Source organism: Mastomys coucha, unplaced genomic scaffold, assembly GCF_008632895.1.
Source record: "Mastomys coucha isolate ucsf_1 unplaced genomic scaffold, UCSF_Mcou_1 pScaffold23, whole genome shotgun sequence".
Taxonomy (NCBI): domain Eukaryota; kingdom Metazoa; phylum Chordata; class Mammalia; order Rodentia; family Muridae; genus Mastomys; species Mastomys coucha.
The window spans coordinates 92,910,798-92,929,920 of NW_022196906.1; the positions used below are offsets into that span (position 1 = coordinate 92,910,798).

Here is a 19,123-nt window from a genome sequence, read left to right on the forward strand (position 1 = left end):
AAAAAAAAAACAGTGACAGAACAGACTGATAAATTGTTTCCGGTGGGTATAATTTCTAGAAGCCAGCAAAGGCAGCCTTTGGTCCATTGCTGCACCAGGATGAGTCACGGGGCTGGTCTGAGAGCCATGCTTGGGACCTAGTTCCTTCTGATACCGGGGCCAAAGATTCCCTTGCTCTAGTCCCTGTGCAAATATCAAGTGTACTTATATAAACCCAGATGGTCTAGCCTACCACACACCCAGCTGGTTGGTACAGCCTATGGCTCCTAGGCTATGAACCTGCCCATCAAGTTACTGAGGTGAATGAATACTACAGGTCAACTATGACACAGCAAGCAGTGTTTGTAAACAGAGCCACGCCTAGAAAAGACGTGGCTGAAACACTAGGCAGGAAATGCTCAGCTCCACTATAATCAATGGGACCACTATGGTATTTGGTTCACTGTTGACAAAAAATGATGTCGTGCAAAATGATATTGCCACAATGTTTTCATTTTTTCACAACATATGTGTGTACGTGTGTACGTGCACGCAGGTGCATGCACACACACTTGCACCATAGCACTCATGTGGAAGTCAGATAACTCATAAGAGTCTGTTCTCCCCTACCATGAGCATTATGGGAATGGCCAAGCACCCTTACCTGCTGGGCTAGTACACTGTCAAGGCACAATGTGTTTAACTGACCTCTAGACTATTTCCGTTTCCTTTTTAGGAGTCATGAACAATTTCTATTGTAGCAGGTGTAAAGTGAAGGCATTGGTTGTCAGGGGTAAGTGACAGTAAGAAAGGCTTTGGGCTTCAATATAAAGTTCCTCTCACCCCACTGTGTTCCTTCCTTTCCATGATCACGGCAGAGCCTGAAGGTATGGGGCCAGGAGCTCATGTGACTACTTCCTCAGAGGCCTCTCCCATGCCATTTTCCTGGGTTCTCCAGAGCTTCTGGCACACACCCTCACATGGGGTTCACATCCACGGCTGCCTCCAGGGCAGCACAGCACTCAGTGTGGACGTAGGCTCTGCAGTGACCAGGACCTGACTGGCATGCGCAGGAAGGGCTCTGCAGAGTGCACCCTAGAAGCCTGGCACCCAGCTCTTCATCACAGAACCAGGCCACTCCTAAGGCAGCAAGCCATTTCCTCTAAATTCCTCCTGGAGGCTCGAGGCTGTTTCTGATGCACTTGGCACTGACATTTCCAGGAATGTGAGGGAATCAACCTTGGCTTAACAACCATAAGGAGGGCCAGCTGGTACCTGACCTAAGTGAGCGCTGCTGTGGACCAAGGCTCCTCCCAGGGCTAAGGAGTATCTGAGAGTCAGGAGCATACAGGTACAGGCTGCGGGGGAGCCCTCACAGATCATGCCAGGGGCATGGGACTCGGGCTTCTCATCTGGAAAGTCAGGGTTCCTGATGCTCACGGGTCAGAAGCAGGGCATGGAGCAGTTAGCCAGCACAAGGGGAGTTCCCTTAGGTGACCTTCCTCCAGGGACCCATACTCACCCTGAGCCTGGGCAGGGATCATAATTACTCCCGTTTCCCAGATAAGGAAACTGGCTCAGAGATGTTGGGCGAATTGTCCAAGGTTGCACAGCAGTGGTTTTGTAGCTGGGCTAGGAGCCACGTGGAATCCAGAGACTGTGTCTAATTAGCTTGATCCTTTACTTAATGATCTCGAGGGGAGGGAAATAAGGGTTGTACTTTTCTCTATACATTTTCTCTATTTTTTTTTTTTTTTTTTTTTTTTTTTTTTTTTGGCCTTTCCCCTCAGGGTGGCTAGAGTAGGAAAGGGAGGAAAACATGTCTGTGAATGAACTAATGGGGGACACCTGTCACTCAGGCTCAGCCTGTCACTCAAGCTGGGCAGTGAAGGGGCCTCTCTGCCCATCCCTCACAGAAGTCTGAGGTTTGGGTCTGCACAGCAATTCCATCAGCATGACTCGGGAACTCTTGATGGTGAGTAACTGAAGCGTTGCAGCGGGGATGCCCCAGCCTGCAATGAATCCAGCTGTTCTGCCCGCCCACATCCCTGCCCGCCCATGGTCTTACCTTATTGGCCCACTCCACACGTTCCACATCTGGGAAATGTATCTAGAAAAGAGAAAACCCAAGAGGAATTTAGGCAAGAGCCACATGCTCCTAGCAAGAGGCCTGGTAAGCTGGGTCCTGCTGCCTGGAAGGTAGATGGCTCCGTGAATCCCGGCCCCTTGCCCGTGTCTGGTGTCCTGCCTCTGCAGAGGTCACAAGGGTGCCAGCATCCACTGCATGCCCGGCCCTGCCAACTCAGAGCCAGTTTGCTCCCTTAGCTCTGCTTTGGTTTCACAGAAGTGCCTCCTAGGCCTGAGGAAGACTCCGTGAAGTTTCTCTCTCCTCTTGGTCTCCTGTCAGCTGTGTTGAGGTATGCTGGAGATTGCTCCTTTACTTATGTGGTAGACACCCAAACTCCTCTGGGTTAATAAGCAAGTTTGCACCTCACAAATTTTATATTCTCATTTCAAGGAGCTAAGTGATGTATTCTATGTCAACAACAACAGCACCCCAGCAAATGCAAAACTCAGCTAAACAAAAAAGAAATTCAGAATTTTATCAGATGTCACCACTCCTTGACAGCCATCTTCAACGGGGTGCCATTTTCAGTAGCCACTAGGGGGTGGTGTGTGGCTGTCGTAAAGTACCTACTATCCTCTTTACTCTCAGGAGTCCCACCCAAACCCCACCCACCCCCCAATCCCCGTCTCCAGCAGAGAAGACACACATAGCCACTTAGCTTCCTCTAGCTCCCAACCATTCTTCATGCTCCTGGTGGGGTCTCAGGATGCAAATTCACTTCCACATGACTTGCCTCAACCCAGTGATGTCCTCTGGGTCTCTTAGTCCAACCACCCACCAAAGTCCTGCACAGGCCAGTTTCCAGGGTGTCAAACATTCACCCTCACTCAGCCCCCTCCCTGTTTTCTGGGACTGCTTTTTGTCACCACTTGTCCCACACTTCACTTCTGGGTTCCCCAAGTAGAGAACAGATGTCCATCCCTCTTAGGTGTCTGATGGTTCTCCGCTGTAGAACTCAGTACACTTTATTGAGTATTAGTCTCATGTCCTCTCCCTACCAGCCTGGAAATGTGTAGCTCCCTGATACAAACTTTCCCTATCCTAGGATGTCCTAATAAACACTTGTGGGAGGAAGGAACATGGATGAACGTTGAATGGATACATGCAGGCATGAGGGGAAGGCTCTTGCTCTCAAGAGTGCTCAGGGCCATGAGGGAAACAGTATGCAGAGAGCAGACCACCTGAGCCCAGAGAAAGACAGAGACAGGACGAAGGGGCCAGGAGGGATCAGCTTCAGTCCAGCCCTTACTAGCACAATTGCTTTTTTTGTTGGACCGTTCACCCTCCATCCCAAGCCTGCCATCATCCCTGCTCTGGCACACAGTGGGTGTGGACCCTTCCACATTCCCTCCCCAGGTAGTTCTACATCCTTGGGAGCTGAGTTGTTCTGCGTCTGGACCCTGGAGGCCGATCCAGCCTGGCAGGTCTAACGATGGCCACCCACGGGAGCTGGTCCAGAGTAGATTCCTAAACCGCCCGGCACCGCCTGAATCAGAGTGCACGGGGGTGGGGCCCTCTGACTTATTTTTAACAAGCTCCTGCAGAGATTCTGGAGCTCAGCTGGGGCTGGCTCAGAGATATCGAGCAACAGCCCACGCTTTGTGTTACAGTGACCCTCGCCCAAGAGTGTGGGAGCCACAAAATGATTAGACTCACATCCCTGAAGTGGCCATGGTCTCTCTCTCGGCTTACCAAACCTGCCTTCGGAGCTCTTTACCAAAAGGACACTCACAAGTGGTTGGAAGCCCCTGGATGGCAATTCCATCTAAGAATACAAGACCGCTAGGGCATCCAGTCTGGTGGCCTCCTGGGGGGCTCCTTCAGGACCTGTCTTCAGCCTGGTGAGTGCCAACACAGGAGCCAATTCTCTGCCCCGAGTGAACCGAAGACAGAAGCCTGACATTAGCAGGCTCTGGTGTGAAAAGGTCACCAACCTCTTTCCCATGAGAACTGGTCTTTTTTCATCTTTCTGAAGAAACCTCTCCTCATGCCAAATTCTCAAGGCTATCCTAAGTTTTTATCTGTGGCTTGTATATTTAGAACTTACTCTCCCTGGAATTTTTTTTAAATAAGGATATAATTTTATGTCTCTGTCCCACTTCACCTAAGGCAGTCTTAACCACATTACAACAAAGCTGGTTGCACACACCCTTCCTGTGTGATCTGGAACATGTCTCTAGTCAAGCTTCACCCCCATTGGCTTGTTTGCCTCTTCATACTTTCAGTTACTGTCTTTTCAAAATGACAGTGAGATCCTCACTTTTTGTTTTCCAAACTTATTTGGATAGCGGCAGCTGTGTTAGTCAACAGGGTTGCATTGCTCTGATAAAACACCTGAGACAATCAGATTATAAAGAAAGAAAGAAAGGTTTAGCTGGGCAGTGATGGCACACGCCTTCAATCCCAGCACTTGGGAGGCAGAGGCAGGTAGATTTCTGAGTTCGAGGCCAGCCTGGTCTACAGAGTGAGTTCCAGGACAGCCAGGGCTGCACAGAGCAAAAAGGAGGAAAGAAAGGTTTGCTTAAGTTCCCAGAGTCCCAGAATCCCATCAGAGAATACCCACAATATATTAGCTTCCTTCTAAGCCTCACCCCTTATGGGCTCAGTCACCTTCCAACTGGACCGTACTGAAGACCAAGCCTTTGCTATAGGCTTTGGGGGGGATTCCAGATCAACCCACTGCAGAAGGTATTTGTTCTCCCTTAGGAACACTCGTCAGATAACTCCTTTTTGCAGTTTTTAAAACTGGGTTTTGCAGTTATTTAAAAAAAAAAAAAATCAGCATCTTACTGTCTGAGAAACCTTGCTGAAAATGAATAGTTCTAATTGTTCCTTGGTTTTCCTAGGTTATTTATTGGGTTTTAGTCATGTATTTATTTCTTTTAGGCAGGGCCTCTTGAAGCTCAAAGTTGCTACATAGCTGAGGCTGGCTTTTAATTCCTGAGCCTCCCACTTCTGTCTTCACAAGCCAGGACACAGATACAAGCTTTCTCTCATATCTATCTCCAGGAACAATGTTTATCTTCCTTTCTTGCCGCCCTTGTCTTCCACATTTCTTGCACTTTACCTTATCAGTCAGAGCCTGGGCTTGAGAAGCAGCTGTGAGGGAAAAAACCTAGCAGCTCTGCCTGGGTTTTGGCCTTCAAGGAAAGGAAAGGCTCTCCGGTCAGCACACGTCAGAGTAGGGGAAAGCTCTCCCAATCTCCTGTGTGCTCTCCTTACACGAGAGCATTTAGGATATCCAACAGCTTCTGTTGTCTACTGAGATAATCATGACCTTTCGTAGTTATCCCATGAACGTCATTAGTGTAAGTGACAACGCATTTTAAAGAGAGCCGGCTCTCACTCAACAAGAGGAAACCATGCGTGATGCCGGAAACCTAGCCAACTACCTGGGACTGTGAAGTCCTGGATCTTGGAGGAGAACCTGTAACTGAGACTTAACTAAACCAGCATAATACTTAATTACATTCTAAAGATTTGTCCTTGTACCCCCAGAAAAGTGTAGTCCCCACCCTTCATGAAAGAAACTTCTCTCTACCACAGATGGAGACCATTACAGGAAAGTCCACGCAGTCAAAATGCAGGGCTGCGGAGCCCAGTCCCAATAGATACATCTACAAAACAAGCCCAGCACCTAAGGCTCAGGGGTCGTTTGCAGAAGAGGGAGCAGGGGCAGACAGTAACAGCCAGAGGATCAGAGCCCAGCCCCCATCCACCCCACCCCCACCGCCAGTTGTGTCTGTGTGTGTGTACACATGCATGTAGAAGCCAGAGGTCACCATCTGATATTTTCCTGCTCCCTGCATGAAAATGTGTCTTCTAGGAATGTCAACAGCTACACCCATAAAATCTCACCAGCATGGCTACCTAAACACAGCTGAGCAAGAACAACTCATAGACATGCTAAGCTGGATAGAGGAAGCCTATGAGCTCTCAGCTGTACACAAGAACTACAGGCAACTAAGGAGCTTGAAGCTGGGGAGACAGTGTTCCCCAGGAAAGAGCACACATACTGGTTGGTCATCGAAGCGAGTGAGCATCCCTGAACACACGCAGCCAAGAGACCTTATACAGGCTGAGCAGGTTGTACTGGCGTGTTTAGGGATATAGATGTATAAATACTATACACACACATGCAACAAGAATTAAGGACAAAGAGGCCGTGAATTTAAAGAAAACAAGATCGGAGGAGCTTAGGAGGGTTTAGAGGAGGAGGAGGAAGGAGGCAGGGCAAATGATGGTAGTTATAATCTCAAAAGCTGTAATTTTTTTAAAAGGAGAAATAATTAAAATAAAAATTAAAAAAAAAAAAAGAAAAGTCATCTAACTCCTGGGATAAACTCCACTTGATATAATGGTTTGCTTGGGCCTTATATTTCTGGGATTCAAAATGGCACCTCAAAATCTCTCTTCCTCTGTGTTTCTCTCTGCCTCTGCCCCCATGCCCTGTGTGTGTGTGTGTGTGTGTGTGTGTGTGTGTGTGTGTGTGTGTGTGTATGCGTGTGTGTATGCGTGTGTGTATACATGTAGAAGCCAGAGGTCAACACCTGGTGTTTTCTTCAATCATACTTCATCTTAAATTTCAAGATGGGTTCCCTCATTGAACCCGGAGTTCACCAGTTCAGCTGGATCATGGGTTCTGTTCCCAGCATCCACACAGTGGCTCACAACCATCCCTAACTCCAGTTTCAGGGGATCTGATGCGCTCTTCTGACCTCCCTGGGCATCAAGCACACACATCACATGGTGTACATATACACATGTCGGCAAAACATACACAAAATAAAATGAATAAGCCTAACAAGAAATAAATGCATAGATTTAAGGTTTCTATAGCTCTCAACTACTGTTTAATACTACTTCTTTATAGAGTGAACCAAGATGGAACCTATTGATAATTCTCCTGTGGGCTAGTACATGATTAACTTCTGTGACTGCCCCAAGGGTGACTTCTTAATTATGTCTTGCTAATATGTCCTGCCTTGTGTTTATTTTATTTTTTGCTTGATCAGCTGTTCTCAGAGAGGGACAAAGGAAGATTTCCAAGCCCATCTACTTCCCCATGGCAGCTGCCAACTTCGACTTCAGGTTTGTTTCACAATGTGAAATCCATTTGCCCATGATGGCATCTAATTAGCACCCTGTGCGAGCATGCATCACCCTTTACGGCCTTCAGACTGTGTTAAACTTCATGTTGTCTAGTTAAGTCTTCTCTCGCTCCAAGTTGCTTGGTTATGGGGTTTTTTTTCTATACCATTTTCAACAGTTTTTTAAAAAAAGATTTTGAATCATGTATGTGTGCGTGCATATGGAATATATGCACTTGAGTGCTGAGTCTGAGGAGGCCAGAAGAGAGCTGTGGTTACAGGCCCATGTTGTGGGCACCCAACACAGATGCTGGGAGCTGAGCTCAGGGCCTCTGCATAAACAGTAACTTCTATTAACTGTGGAACCTTCTCTCCTGCCCTCAACAGTTTCGTTCTCTTAAGTTTTCCTTTTATTAGCTTATGAAAAAATTAAATTTGGGACTGGCTGGCGATGGCAGTGGGTAAAGACACCTGCCCCTAACTAAGGCCTGATGATCTGAATTCAATCCCTAAAACTCATGGTAGAAGGAGAGAACCAACTCTCCCAAGTTATCTTTCTGCCTCCACATGTTCTTACACAGAGAGAGAGAGAGAGAGAGAGAGAGAGAGAGAGAGGGGAGAGAGAGAGAGGAGAGAGGGAGGGAGAGGGAGAGGGAAAGGGAAAGGGAAAGAGAGGGGGAGAGACAGATAGACAGAACGAAAATAAGAACATAAAATAGGAAGATAGTTTACAGTCTTTAAAAACCAATCAGGTTCCATTATGATATTTTAAAATCCTCCTTGCTGTTTTTCTCCCTTCTTCTTCCCCGTCCCTCCTTCCTGCATGCCCCCTCCTCCCTGGTGCTCTCTCTTCCACTCATGTCATGTGTAACTTTTGTGCCTCTCCCTTAACTGGCAGTTTTGTGGTTTTGATGAGCTTTTGCGGTTCTTTACCTACGATGGTCTCACTCCTGCCTGGGGTAGAGCTGGCACAGATTTCGCCCAGCCTGTGGGCTGTTTCCCCTTCCGATACTTTCTCTTGCTGTGCAGAAACATTTTAACTTTGTGCCGTTACATTTGCTGATTCTGGTGCTGCTGGAGTCTCATTCAGAAAGGTCTTGCCTAGACGGACAACTTCAACTGTGTTCCCTTTGTTCTCCTCTAGCAGTTTAAGAGTTTTGCTTTATTTTTTAAAAAAAAGTCTCTGCTGGGTCTTTGGTTGATTTTTGAGCATCCTGCGAGATGCAGGTCTAAGGCCATTCTTCTCTGGGTGGCTACCCAGCTTCCCTGCACATTTGTTCCCCCAGTGTATGCTTTCTTAATTTTTAGATTTAATTCATTTTATTTCCATGTAATTTGCCGGCATGTGTGTGCGCACAGTGTAGGTACTTGGTGTGGTACTTGCAGCTGATGGCTCTCTGGCGTTTCCTAAGTGGAGTTCTTTCACCAGAAGACAGACTCATCTCTCTCCTGTCAGGAACCCATTAGACTAAAGATAGAGCCGAGCTCTAAGCCTGGGTCAGCAGGACTGACCTGGAATGTGGGGAAGATCAGGGTTCCAGAGACAGAGGAGATTTGGAACCCAGCTGTGATCAGCCATCACACAGCTGGCTCTCCTAGGCAGCTGATGGCAAGATGCCTACAGAGCTGATGGAGGCGGGCTAGCCAGCAAGTGGAACACCACCGGCCTGAGTGCTTGGGTCACCATGGAAACAGAAAGATGGCAGCCACAGCCCAAGCTTAAGAGCCATTGAGCATACTCTTGACATATTTAGAGGCAGCAGAACCTAACGGGAAAACGTCCATTACCAGGGGCCTTTTCACAGCAAGAGTTTGATTGGCATCCCCCCCTGAGCTTGCTGAAGCACCAGGATAGTCTGAAGAGATAGTCTCATGGGGTTTTAGTTGTCATTCTTATCTGGCTGTGTGACATTATGTGTGTATGTGCGTGCGTGCGTGCATGTGTGTGTGTGTGTTTACTCATGAGTCTATGAAAACATAGAGAAATGATAACATGTATTATCTTTCTGTTATACTCACGTAAAATTCCTAAGTTTCTGAGGATCAGAGAGGGTCGCAAAGGAAGATAGATGGTGGCTCAACATGGGACAGAGACCCTCGGTCACAGAGCTTTTGTTCCAGTGCTCCAGGAAGAGGAGTCTCTGAGGAACATTCTGGAAGTGATTCTCCAACATTTATAGAAAATCAAAACAGGATACTTCCTGGGATGCTCCTTAAATGGGGAGGGGGGACTTTCTCTTAGGTCCTCAGGGGTTCTGATTCCAGAAAGCTGGCCACCACACCTTTACCAGGCATGGTTCTGATCTTGGTGGCGGGTGGAAAAGAACAATGAGGCCATGCTTTCCTGACTGGGGGTACTGGGGGAGTCTTCTCAGACCCAGGAGGAAGCAGTTCCTCTGCTGCCTCTGGCCATGCTTCCAAAGTCATTGCCTGGATGTCAGTTCTCCTGGGTGACACAGCTGTCACTAAGTGCTTGCCCTCTGGCCCTTAGCTCTTCCTTTACAAGGGCCCTTCTAAGGAAGAGCTGGAAGGCAAATTCTGGATAGGAATGCTGGGACTTTTCTTGCCCTACCAGACCTGCCTCTGCAATGGAAAGTGTAGCCAAGGACTTAGAGGAATGGGTTCTGGCCTGGTCTTTGGCCTCAGGTTCTGCTCTGCTCATATATATGATCCAAGGGATATAGGAAGTGAGCCTACTTCTAAGTGTGTTAGGGTTCTGACCTGCTTCATTCCCAAAGAAACTTGTACACTACCCAAACTATACACCACAGGCAAGACTGTGCCTTTAAAAACAGGCCTGGCGCATGGCCCAGCTATGAGGATCATTCCTGGGGTGCATGTAGAAGCCAGAAAGTCAAAGGACAACTTGGGGGAGTCAGTTCTCTCCAACATATGAGTCCTGGGAATCAAATTAATGTTGTCAAGCTTGGCAGCATATACATGACCATAGGCTGATAATTTTACCAAACACATTTTGACTACAGTAATGGAGTTCTGGCCTGGTCTTTGACTAGAGTTTGAGGAGGAAAATATGAGCAAGCTCAGGTTCGAGTCAGATCCCTAAGCAGACAGAGCCCACCTTAGACACTGTATCCATCTTTAGGTAGAGATGTCTAAAACTTACTTAATACAGCCTTCAGGGACAGTGATTCCAAAGCAGTGAGGAAACAGAGCCCAGAGTGACTAAAAAGCCCCATCTTGAAGGGTCTGGTTTGAGGGTCTGAGTCTCTATGAAGGTTTGGACCACTAGATCCTCTCAGGAGGAGGCAGGATGCTGGATGAGGCATCACTTAAAGGGTCTTCCTGTCTCTAGGTGGATTCTGCTCCCTCCCTCTCATAGGGTTGATAAATCCTCCTATGAAACAGTATAGACAGGTGCATGTGCATGTGTGTATATATGCTTGCATACACACACACACACAAACACTCCTGCCTCATGGGTCTTCCTTATTCTAAAATTCATTCATACACACACACACACACACACACACACACACACACACACAATGGCCCCACCCAATGTTGCTACCCCTATCTCATGGTCTGATGAGATGAGACCCACACATTTGGGGTACTGTGCAGAGACGTCCTACAAAGGCTAGGCACTGGTCCTCATGCTACCCCAATTGGGACTGAAGACCACACACCTGGGGCTGATCCAGCGGCCTTTGTTGGAGAGCAGTCCTTTTCTTTTTGCTTATTTTTCTCATGAGGAAGCACAGCCCCTGCCTTTCTCCCCTTTTTGTTAGCAGGAGGGAAATATTTAGTCATGAAAACTCCCATTTTTACTTTTCTTTTTGAGACAGATCTCATTAAATAACCCGGGCTGGATTCAAACTTGCTGTTCTCCCTCGAGATTACAGACATGTGACACACCTGGCTGAGAACTACTTTTAAATTGACCCCTTTCTGCTCTAAATTACCCTGCTAAACGTGCTCACAGGGAAATAATTGCTCTGCCAACCTGTCTGGCGCTCTCCTGCAACCCCACAGGCTCATTAACACACCCAGCTGGCAAACTGGTCTAAACCAGCTGGAATTGAGCAGAAAGATCAGCTGGAACTCCAATAGTGGCCATCAGTGACCTGATTGATGCCCAGTAGCCTGCTAAGGATAAGGACTCAGAACTGTCCACAAAGTAGGTTTTCTCAGATGTGATGTGCATGTGTTATGTATGTGCATGTGTGTATGTGGGTATATGTGCATATGTGTGGGTATATGTACATATGTGTGGGTACCAGAGATCAACACTGGGTGCCTGCCCCATCTTTTTAAACCTTTTCATTTTTTAGTATTTAATTTATGTGCGTGAAAGTGTGTGTGTGTGTGCGTGCTCATGCCTGAATGCATATATGTATAAAGTGTGCATGCAGGTACCAATGGAGGTCAGACGAAGCATTGAGTCCCTTGGAACTAGAGCTGTCATGTAGGTGCTGGTCACCAAACTGGTGTCCTCTGCAAGAACAGTAGGCACTCTTAACCACTGAGCCATCTCTCTAGCCCTCACCTTATTTTCTGAGGCAAGGTCTCTCACTCAACCTCAGGCTCACCATTTGACTAGCCTCATTACCCAGTGAGCTTCAGAGGTCTACTGCTCCATCCCCCAGCACTGGGGTAACAGACATACGTGTGGCCACACCCAGTTTTTATGTGGGTGCTACGGGTCTGAGTTCAGGTTCTCATGCTTACATAGGAAGCGCTAGCCACTGAGCCGTCTCCCCAGCCCCAGAGCAGGTATTCCAGGAGACCTCAGTGAGAGTGTAAGTTGCCAGAAAGGTCAGTGATCTAGACAGGCTTGAGAATACTTAGAGGTTAAAAAAAATCATCTTCTTGCTCATCAGACTGATAAAGGCCCGAAAATAATAGCCATTGAGGCTGGTGAGTGGATAATGACTGGGACAAAAGTCTCTTTAAATGTTCGTAAGCTTTAAGTGGGGCTAGTGTCAAATCATCTTCTACATATTTACCTTTCTACCTGTAGATTAAGTCCAAGGGATGAGAGTAAGTGGAGCACTAACCTTAAGTGGATCATGCATGTCCCCAAAGTCAGGGAACATCATAGAAGAAGGGATAAGAAGATCACAGGAGTCAGCAATTGGGGGGAAATGCTGCAAAGCAGTGTCTTGGGGACCTGACAGAACCATTGCACTGGTCAATGTGGAGCCCCTGCGGTTGCCTGAGCAAGACCTGCGCAAGATCAAGCCAGTCAAACCTTCAGCAGGGACAGGGAAGTGGTCACAAATCCTGCCCCTAGCTGAGATAGTGAAAAGCTGCTGAAGTAGGCAGGTGGTTCTGTCAGGGGTACAGGCATGCTCTACCCGTGGATGGTCCTACAACCAGCCACACACAGGCAGCGCTAACTGGATTGATTCCATGGCACTCACATCTCATCAAAGAACCAGAGACTACACCAGAGACCCATAGCCAGTAATGTAGAGGATAGGTGCCCATGGGATGATCAAGGGACATCTGTAACACAGCCTCACATCCAAGGCTCAGGGAACACCGTAAAAGGTGGGCCAGAAAGACTGGAAGAGTGAGAGACAGGGATGTGGTTCCCATGGCTCTCAGCAATATGGCTGCCTGCACGAGACCCACAAAGACTATACCAGCCGACAAGCAAACATGGATGCAGGAAAAGCTCACAGGGTCCCAACCTTAGACAGAGAGCTAAGGGCTGCCAAGGAAGGGCAAGCCAGTTTTGGTTTCTTTCTTTCTTTCTTTCTTTCTTTCTTTCTTTCTTTCTTTCTTTCTTTCTTTCTTTTTAAGAATGATATTCCAATCCTAAGGTGTTAGCCTTAAACACATGCAAATAAGGGCAATATTAACTGGACTCATAGAATATGTGTATATAAAAAAATATAGACAAAGAGGTTAGTTATATATTCAGGAGGAGGTGTGAGGCGGAGGGAGACATGAGAAGAATTGAGATGGAAAAAATGCAAAATTCAGTGTGATGATATATAAAATCATCAAATTAAAAAAAAAGAAAGCATCGAGTTGGGAGGGATACATATCGGGGGAAGCTGGTCTGGGAGGAATTAAAGTGGGAGGGAGATAGGAGAACATATATTGTCCATATGTGTGAAATTCTCAAAAGAACAAATAAAAATATGTATTTAAAATAATCACAAGCTTTGACAGGAGTCTACACTAAGGAACTGAGAAAATTGCTAAGATCTATACAGTAGTTATAATATCATTAGCTCAGAGGGTTTTTATTTATTTACTATTGTGTTTCTAGATTTTTAAATTTTATGTGTGAGTATTTTACATGCAAGTATGACTGTGCATCATGTGTGTGCCTAGTAGTCCCTTTGGAGTTGAAAGAGGGAGTTGAAGCCCCTGAAACTGGAGTTACAGACAGCTGTGAGCCGATATGAGGGTGCTGGGAATTGAACCCAGGTTTTGTGGAAGAGCAGTCAGTGCTCTTAACCACTGAGTCATCTCTCCAGCCCAACAGGTTTTTAACTGAGGGCTGCTGTGTGCTGAGCCCCCAAGGCAGGAGCAGAGAGGACAGACATGGAGCAGCAGCCTCGCCTTGGGAGAGCATTCAGTCTGTTGGAAAGTCAGATGCTCAGTGGAAGGTACAAATCAGCTCGGGAGCATAAGCTGCTAAGTGTTCTGAGGGAGCCTGAGCCCACGGAGCTGCTCTGGGGGTAAGATGTAGGAGACTCAGACTGGTAGGGCACAGGGAGAAACTCCAGGCAGGCCTAGGAACCTTAGCTGGCCACATGGGGGTAAATATGAAAATACACTGTCAGTAGTAAAGAAACAGTCAAGTAACTGACAGTATATTCATATCATAGGAAGCACGGCTGTTACCGCCAGTGTTCTCAGAGAACGTTTGTAATAGGCTAAGACTATACAAATAATACTGGTGCTGGACAGGTGGCTTCGCAGTTAAGAGCACTGGCTGCGCTCGCAGAGAACCCACATGGTGGCTCACAACTACTGTAGCTGTAGTTCCAAGGGATCGGACACACTCTATGGTCTCCAGGGGCCTCATCAGGCATACATATGATGCACACACATACATGCAAGCAAACATGCATGCCCAAAGAATAGAAGTGAATCCTCTTTTAAACAAGGATTAAAAAGTGAGGAAAGGTTATAAGTTCATTTGGCTTTTAACTTTCACACAGTTCGTGCGCAGAAGTGCATTCAAGTAGAACCCTGTGTGGGAAAGGCAGGTTTTGAACTAGTTTATAACCATATATTTAAAAAAAAAAAAAAAAAAAAAAAAAAAACCCAAGCAATAACAAATGGCAAGGGAGAAATTTAAAAGATATTCAATGTCCTCTGCCACTGGGAAAGGCAAATTAAAGCTACTTCAACAAGATGCCACTTTCTGCTTGCTACTCGGATGACAGTCATCAAGAAAACAAGTGACAAGTGCTGGCACCGGGGGATGTGGGGAAAGAGGGAGCCTTACTTCCTGCTGGCGGGGTGTAAATGTGTGCAGCTACTAGGTAAGCCGGTAAAGGGGGGAGGGGTTCCTAGCGATGTGAAGCACCTGTACCTCTCTTTGGCCTACACAAGGACTTGAAGTTGGCAGACCACAGAAACCCTTTGCAATTCTGTTCAAAACAGCTGGGAAATTAGCGAGACAGAGAAAACGTGGTCCAAATGTGTATTCACGACCATAAAGAAAGATAAAAATCAAGGCCTCTGCAGGAAAACAGCAGAAAGCATTGCGTTAAGTGAAACAAGCCAGAATCAGACAAATACCACGCTTCCTTCACGTGTGTGATCTAGATTTAAAATTACACATAGCGTATATGTACACGTATGTATGTGTATATGTGGTCATGAAACCGGAAAGGGGATTAAAGGAGTTGGTGGGGGGTGGGGAGGAGGAAAGAGGGGGTCATAGAATACACATGATGTGAAGGGGTACCAGGGGAGGTAAGGGAACCAATGAGAGGAGGGGAAGCAGGACACCACGGGGGGAAGGGACAGTAGAGGGGGGAAGAGCAGCAGAAGGAGGAAAGACGATGAGAATAAAGTATAATGACATACATATATGAGAAGGTCACAATGTATTCTAACCTTGACATTTTGAAAAATAAAATAAAATTTTGAAGGGTGATTTTTTTTTTTAATTAAAAATAAGCATGTACAAAGGGACAGGTGGTGGATTATGGGATTTTGAAATGGTCCAGAGAAGTTCCTTGGTTTCAAGGACACATAACACATAGGTATAGGGTAGGAGTGGCCCTGTCGTGCTGCAGAGTGTGAGACCTGGGTCCTGGGTCCGGGATCCTTGGGAGACTAGAGAGAGCCAACTCTCATATGTCAGCTGGAGCACAAGGTATGTCAAAAAATGTTGCTTTGTCCCTCTAATAGGCCACACTGGGGTGCAGGATGGGACAACCAGACATATCTTTAATCCTGCCTCGGTATTAATTTATCAAGGAGGAGGAAGAAAAAGGAAGTCCTGCTCCCAGCACCTGTGAGCAGCTCTGTATCGAAAGTCTGTGTTCCCAGAAGTTAGGAAGCCCTGGGGCTCAGGTGGGAGACAGAAGATGCTACAGTTCAGATATGAGGTATCCCTGCAAAGGCTTGGTCTCCAGTGTGGCTGTGTGCAGAGGTGGGGCTTTGAGGAAGTGGCTGGATCACCAGGGTTCTGACATCGGGAACCGATTAGTCCCTGGTATTGTCATAGCTCAACAACATTGCTGGGAGATGAGGGAAACATGAGGAAGTAGGACCTGGCTGGAGGAGACAGATCACTGGAGGCATGCGTTGAAGGGTGTGTATGGTCCCATCCCTTCCTCTCCATGTGCATCGTCTATGTCACACTCACGCTCACACTGCCAACATGGACTCCCTAACCTTTAGCCCAAATTTCATGGATCTGGTTAACTCTGACCAGAAATCACTGTTAGTGAGCCAAATCCATCAATCCTTCCTCTAGAAACTGTTTCTCTAAGGTATTTGTCGAAGTGTTAAAACTATCACAGAAAGGCAGACTAGGGTCCCCAGCCCCTGTTCACCAACCAATACAGCTAGAATGTGATCTTCATGTTGTGACCCTCACAATTCTTCAGGAGGAAGCTCAAATCTCCCCAAGTCACCAGGGACATTCCCACAGAAGTGCCACCTCTGCTTGCCTCTGAGGTGCTCAACAAGAGGAAGCTAGCAATTGGCTTCCATTCCTTTCTGCCCCAGTGGGGAGGGGCCTGCAACATAGAAGGGCAGGGGTTGTTCCCACCCACAACACTAATCTGCATCGACCACGTGACCTCCTGGTCTTTGCTTGCAGGAGAGGTTGCCCCAGACTCCAAGCATGAATCAGAACTTCTAAATGAAGCCACAGAAAATCTCGGATAAATTTGAATTTTGTGAGATGTTGTTCTAGAATCTGCATCACCTCCAAACCTGCAGAAAGTTTTGGGTCGGGTCTCCCATCCTTTCCAGCGTCCTCAACTTCACGCCATAGCATCTCTGCTTCTAGGAAGGGCTCCTGGGTGGCTGCCTGCTTTAGATTCCACCCAGAGACTTTGAAACATCTTGGACCTCTGACATGTCTTGGAATAGACTGTTCTCATGGGCCTATGTGCCCACTCTGCTTGATGGTTCCTCGAGGGCAGAGGCCATGGGACACTCACGTCTGTGGCTCATCCTGCAGAACTGTGCCTCACACATTGCAAGCCCTCTATAAATGTTTGGTGACTGAGCAGAGGATGAATACACAGATGCCTAAAATCTCTGTGCTGGGCTTGGAGGAAAGAGACACCTACACTCAGTCATGCCTATTGCCCAATCCTGTTCTAGGACACTGTAAGTCCATGAAGCATCACCAAGACATGGGACCGAAACACAGAGGACATGACTTGGCCTCCTCTTCCTTCCTGAGGTTAGACCCAACTCTAAACTGACTTGTATGACTCTTGGAGCTGTGACAGGAAGTTCTCCCTGGTCCCACACGGCCATCAACTGCTTCGATGGTCCAGCATCAAGCTTTGTGAACTCATCTGAGAGTATGCAGGCTCACTGCACTAACTTGCTCTAATGAACAGCCATCAGCGAGGGCAGACCAGGATCTGTGGGTTCTAGAAAGGTTACTGTGTCCTCCCACAGTAAGAATGGCTAGCAGGGAGGGACAATCCAGGTCTGCTGCTGCTGCCTCCACACAGTTATCATTTTGAGTGGGTAGATCACCTCCCTGGTTCTTGTGTTGACATCCCCAGTCTTTTGGAGGGATAAGTAAGACAAGTTAGGGAATGGGTCTTGGTTGGGATTTGGGGGTTGGAGGTGAAAGCAGAGAAAAACTGACCTGAGGTTGGTTCATGGCTAAAAGGATTTTCCAGATGAGCTTCCCCTACAAATTCATTATTTTCAAAGAGGTTCAGAAGTCCTGAACCTGGTATACCCTGGTGAATACTCAGAGATGCTCAGGTCTATAGCTTCTCCCTTTTTCCATCAGCACCACCCTCCTAGTTCCCCAAGGGTTAACTGTCCCCAACAAGGCTGCCAGTTGATTGCTATCAGCTGGCAGTAACAAGCTGGGCTGGACCCAGAACCACACAGGCAGACAGACTGCCAATGTTTCCCACAGTTCTTCCCACCCTCTACCCTGCCCCCGGCTATTTGCCTACCAACTGGCTCTCATCCCTCACACACTCCATCAGACCAGGAGCCAGGGAAGGCAGTCACCAGTCTTCACTCCTTACCAAGGCAGAGCCAAAGGAAACAGCTGATAAATAAGGCATTATTATCATCAATGAATGGCTCAGTGGATGTCCTGGAAATGGGCAGACCGGTGAAGGCCCATTTCTATGCTAAGGAGGTGGCTGGGGCAGGGAAACAACAGATGCTGACCCCATGGACAGTCCTGAGGTCAGAGCAAGAAGGCCCCGCTCTGAAGGCCAGTAGGTGAATACAAACTACGGTACTGAAGCCAGCATCCCGGAAACCACAGAGCAAACCCAGCAAGAGCCAGGCAGAATGAGGTTTCCCAGAGGTTCTCAGTGCACCCCTCCCACCTGCTCCACTCCCTGTGGTCAACCAGCTCCAGAAAGATACATGCGCTTCTGGGACACTTGTTCATTAGTTTAATATTGGGAAAAGGTCCTCAGGGGGCTTAGAAAACTGAGAACCATAAAGCAACAACTTTTACTGAGCACCCATGGTGATTGGCTCTCAACAAGTGCTTTAGTTTGCTTGTTTTGTTTTGTTGTGAGATAGGAGGTCCTGGTGTGTCCTAGTATGGCCTCAAATTTGCTATGTAGTTAAAGCTGGCCTCGAGCTCCCGATCCTCTTGCCTCTAGTTCTAGAACGCTCAGACTCTTACAGGCATGTCTCGCTCTGAACTTGGGGTTTTCAAATATTCAATGCGTTGCAACCAGCACATGGAAGCAGAGCTTTGGGGGTTAAGCCACTGGTGTCAAGGGCTCTCTCCTTTGCATGTTAATCTCCACACTGCAGCCAGGGCTCCCTCACCCCTTGGGTTTGTAAGTAGTATGTGCTCCTACTCTGAGGTAGAAAAAAGAGGAAGTGAGCAGAATATTCAACCATGAGGGCTCCAGCTTTCCTACCTCGTCCTGCATGAGGCTGGTCAAAAGGCCACATTTGCATCAAGCTGTGCATCCTTCCCAGGTGGTCATGGGACAGTAACCTCTTTAGATTTGTTTCTCAGAAAGCCCAGGCATGTTGTCACCCAGCTCTCTACACCAGGAAGTACCCTAGAAGACCCTAGGCTCTGCCCTCAATCTAGAGGCCACAGGCAGCTATAACCCCCCTCCAGCTGCTCCTCATCTCCAGCTGCTCCTCATCTCCAGCTGCTCCTCATCTCCGGCTGTGCCCACTACTGCCAGGTTCAGATAACTTTCTCAGGTGGGTTCTCTGCCCTCTCATTCCTTCCCCCTTTCTGTGACACCTTACAAGGGCAGCCTTCAGAATCTGCCCCATTTCCCCAGTG

The 19,123-nt window shown here is 47.5% G+C and overlaps 1 protein-coding gene across 1 annotated transcript in view; it reads right to left on the minus strand.

The window, feature by feature from the left end:
* The window catches only part of Esyt3 (extended synaptotagmin 3), a 45,562-nt gene that overhangs the window by 24,228 nt on the left and 2,211 nt on the right, over positions 1–19,123 (minus strand). Inside the window, exon 2 of the mRNA XM_031344895.1 lies at positions 2,048–2,089. Within this exon, the coding sequence (XP_031200755.1) occupies positions 2,048–2,089 (42 nt within the window). The remainder of the gene's footprint in view (positions 1–2,047; positions 2,090–19,123) is intronic.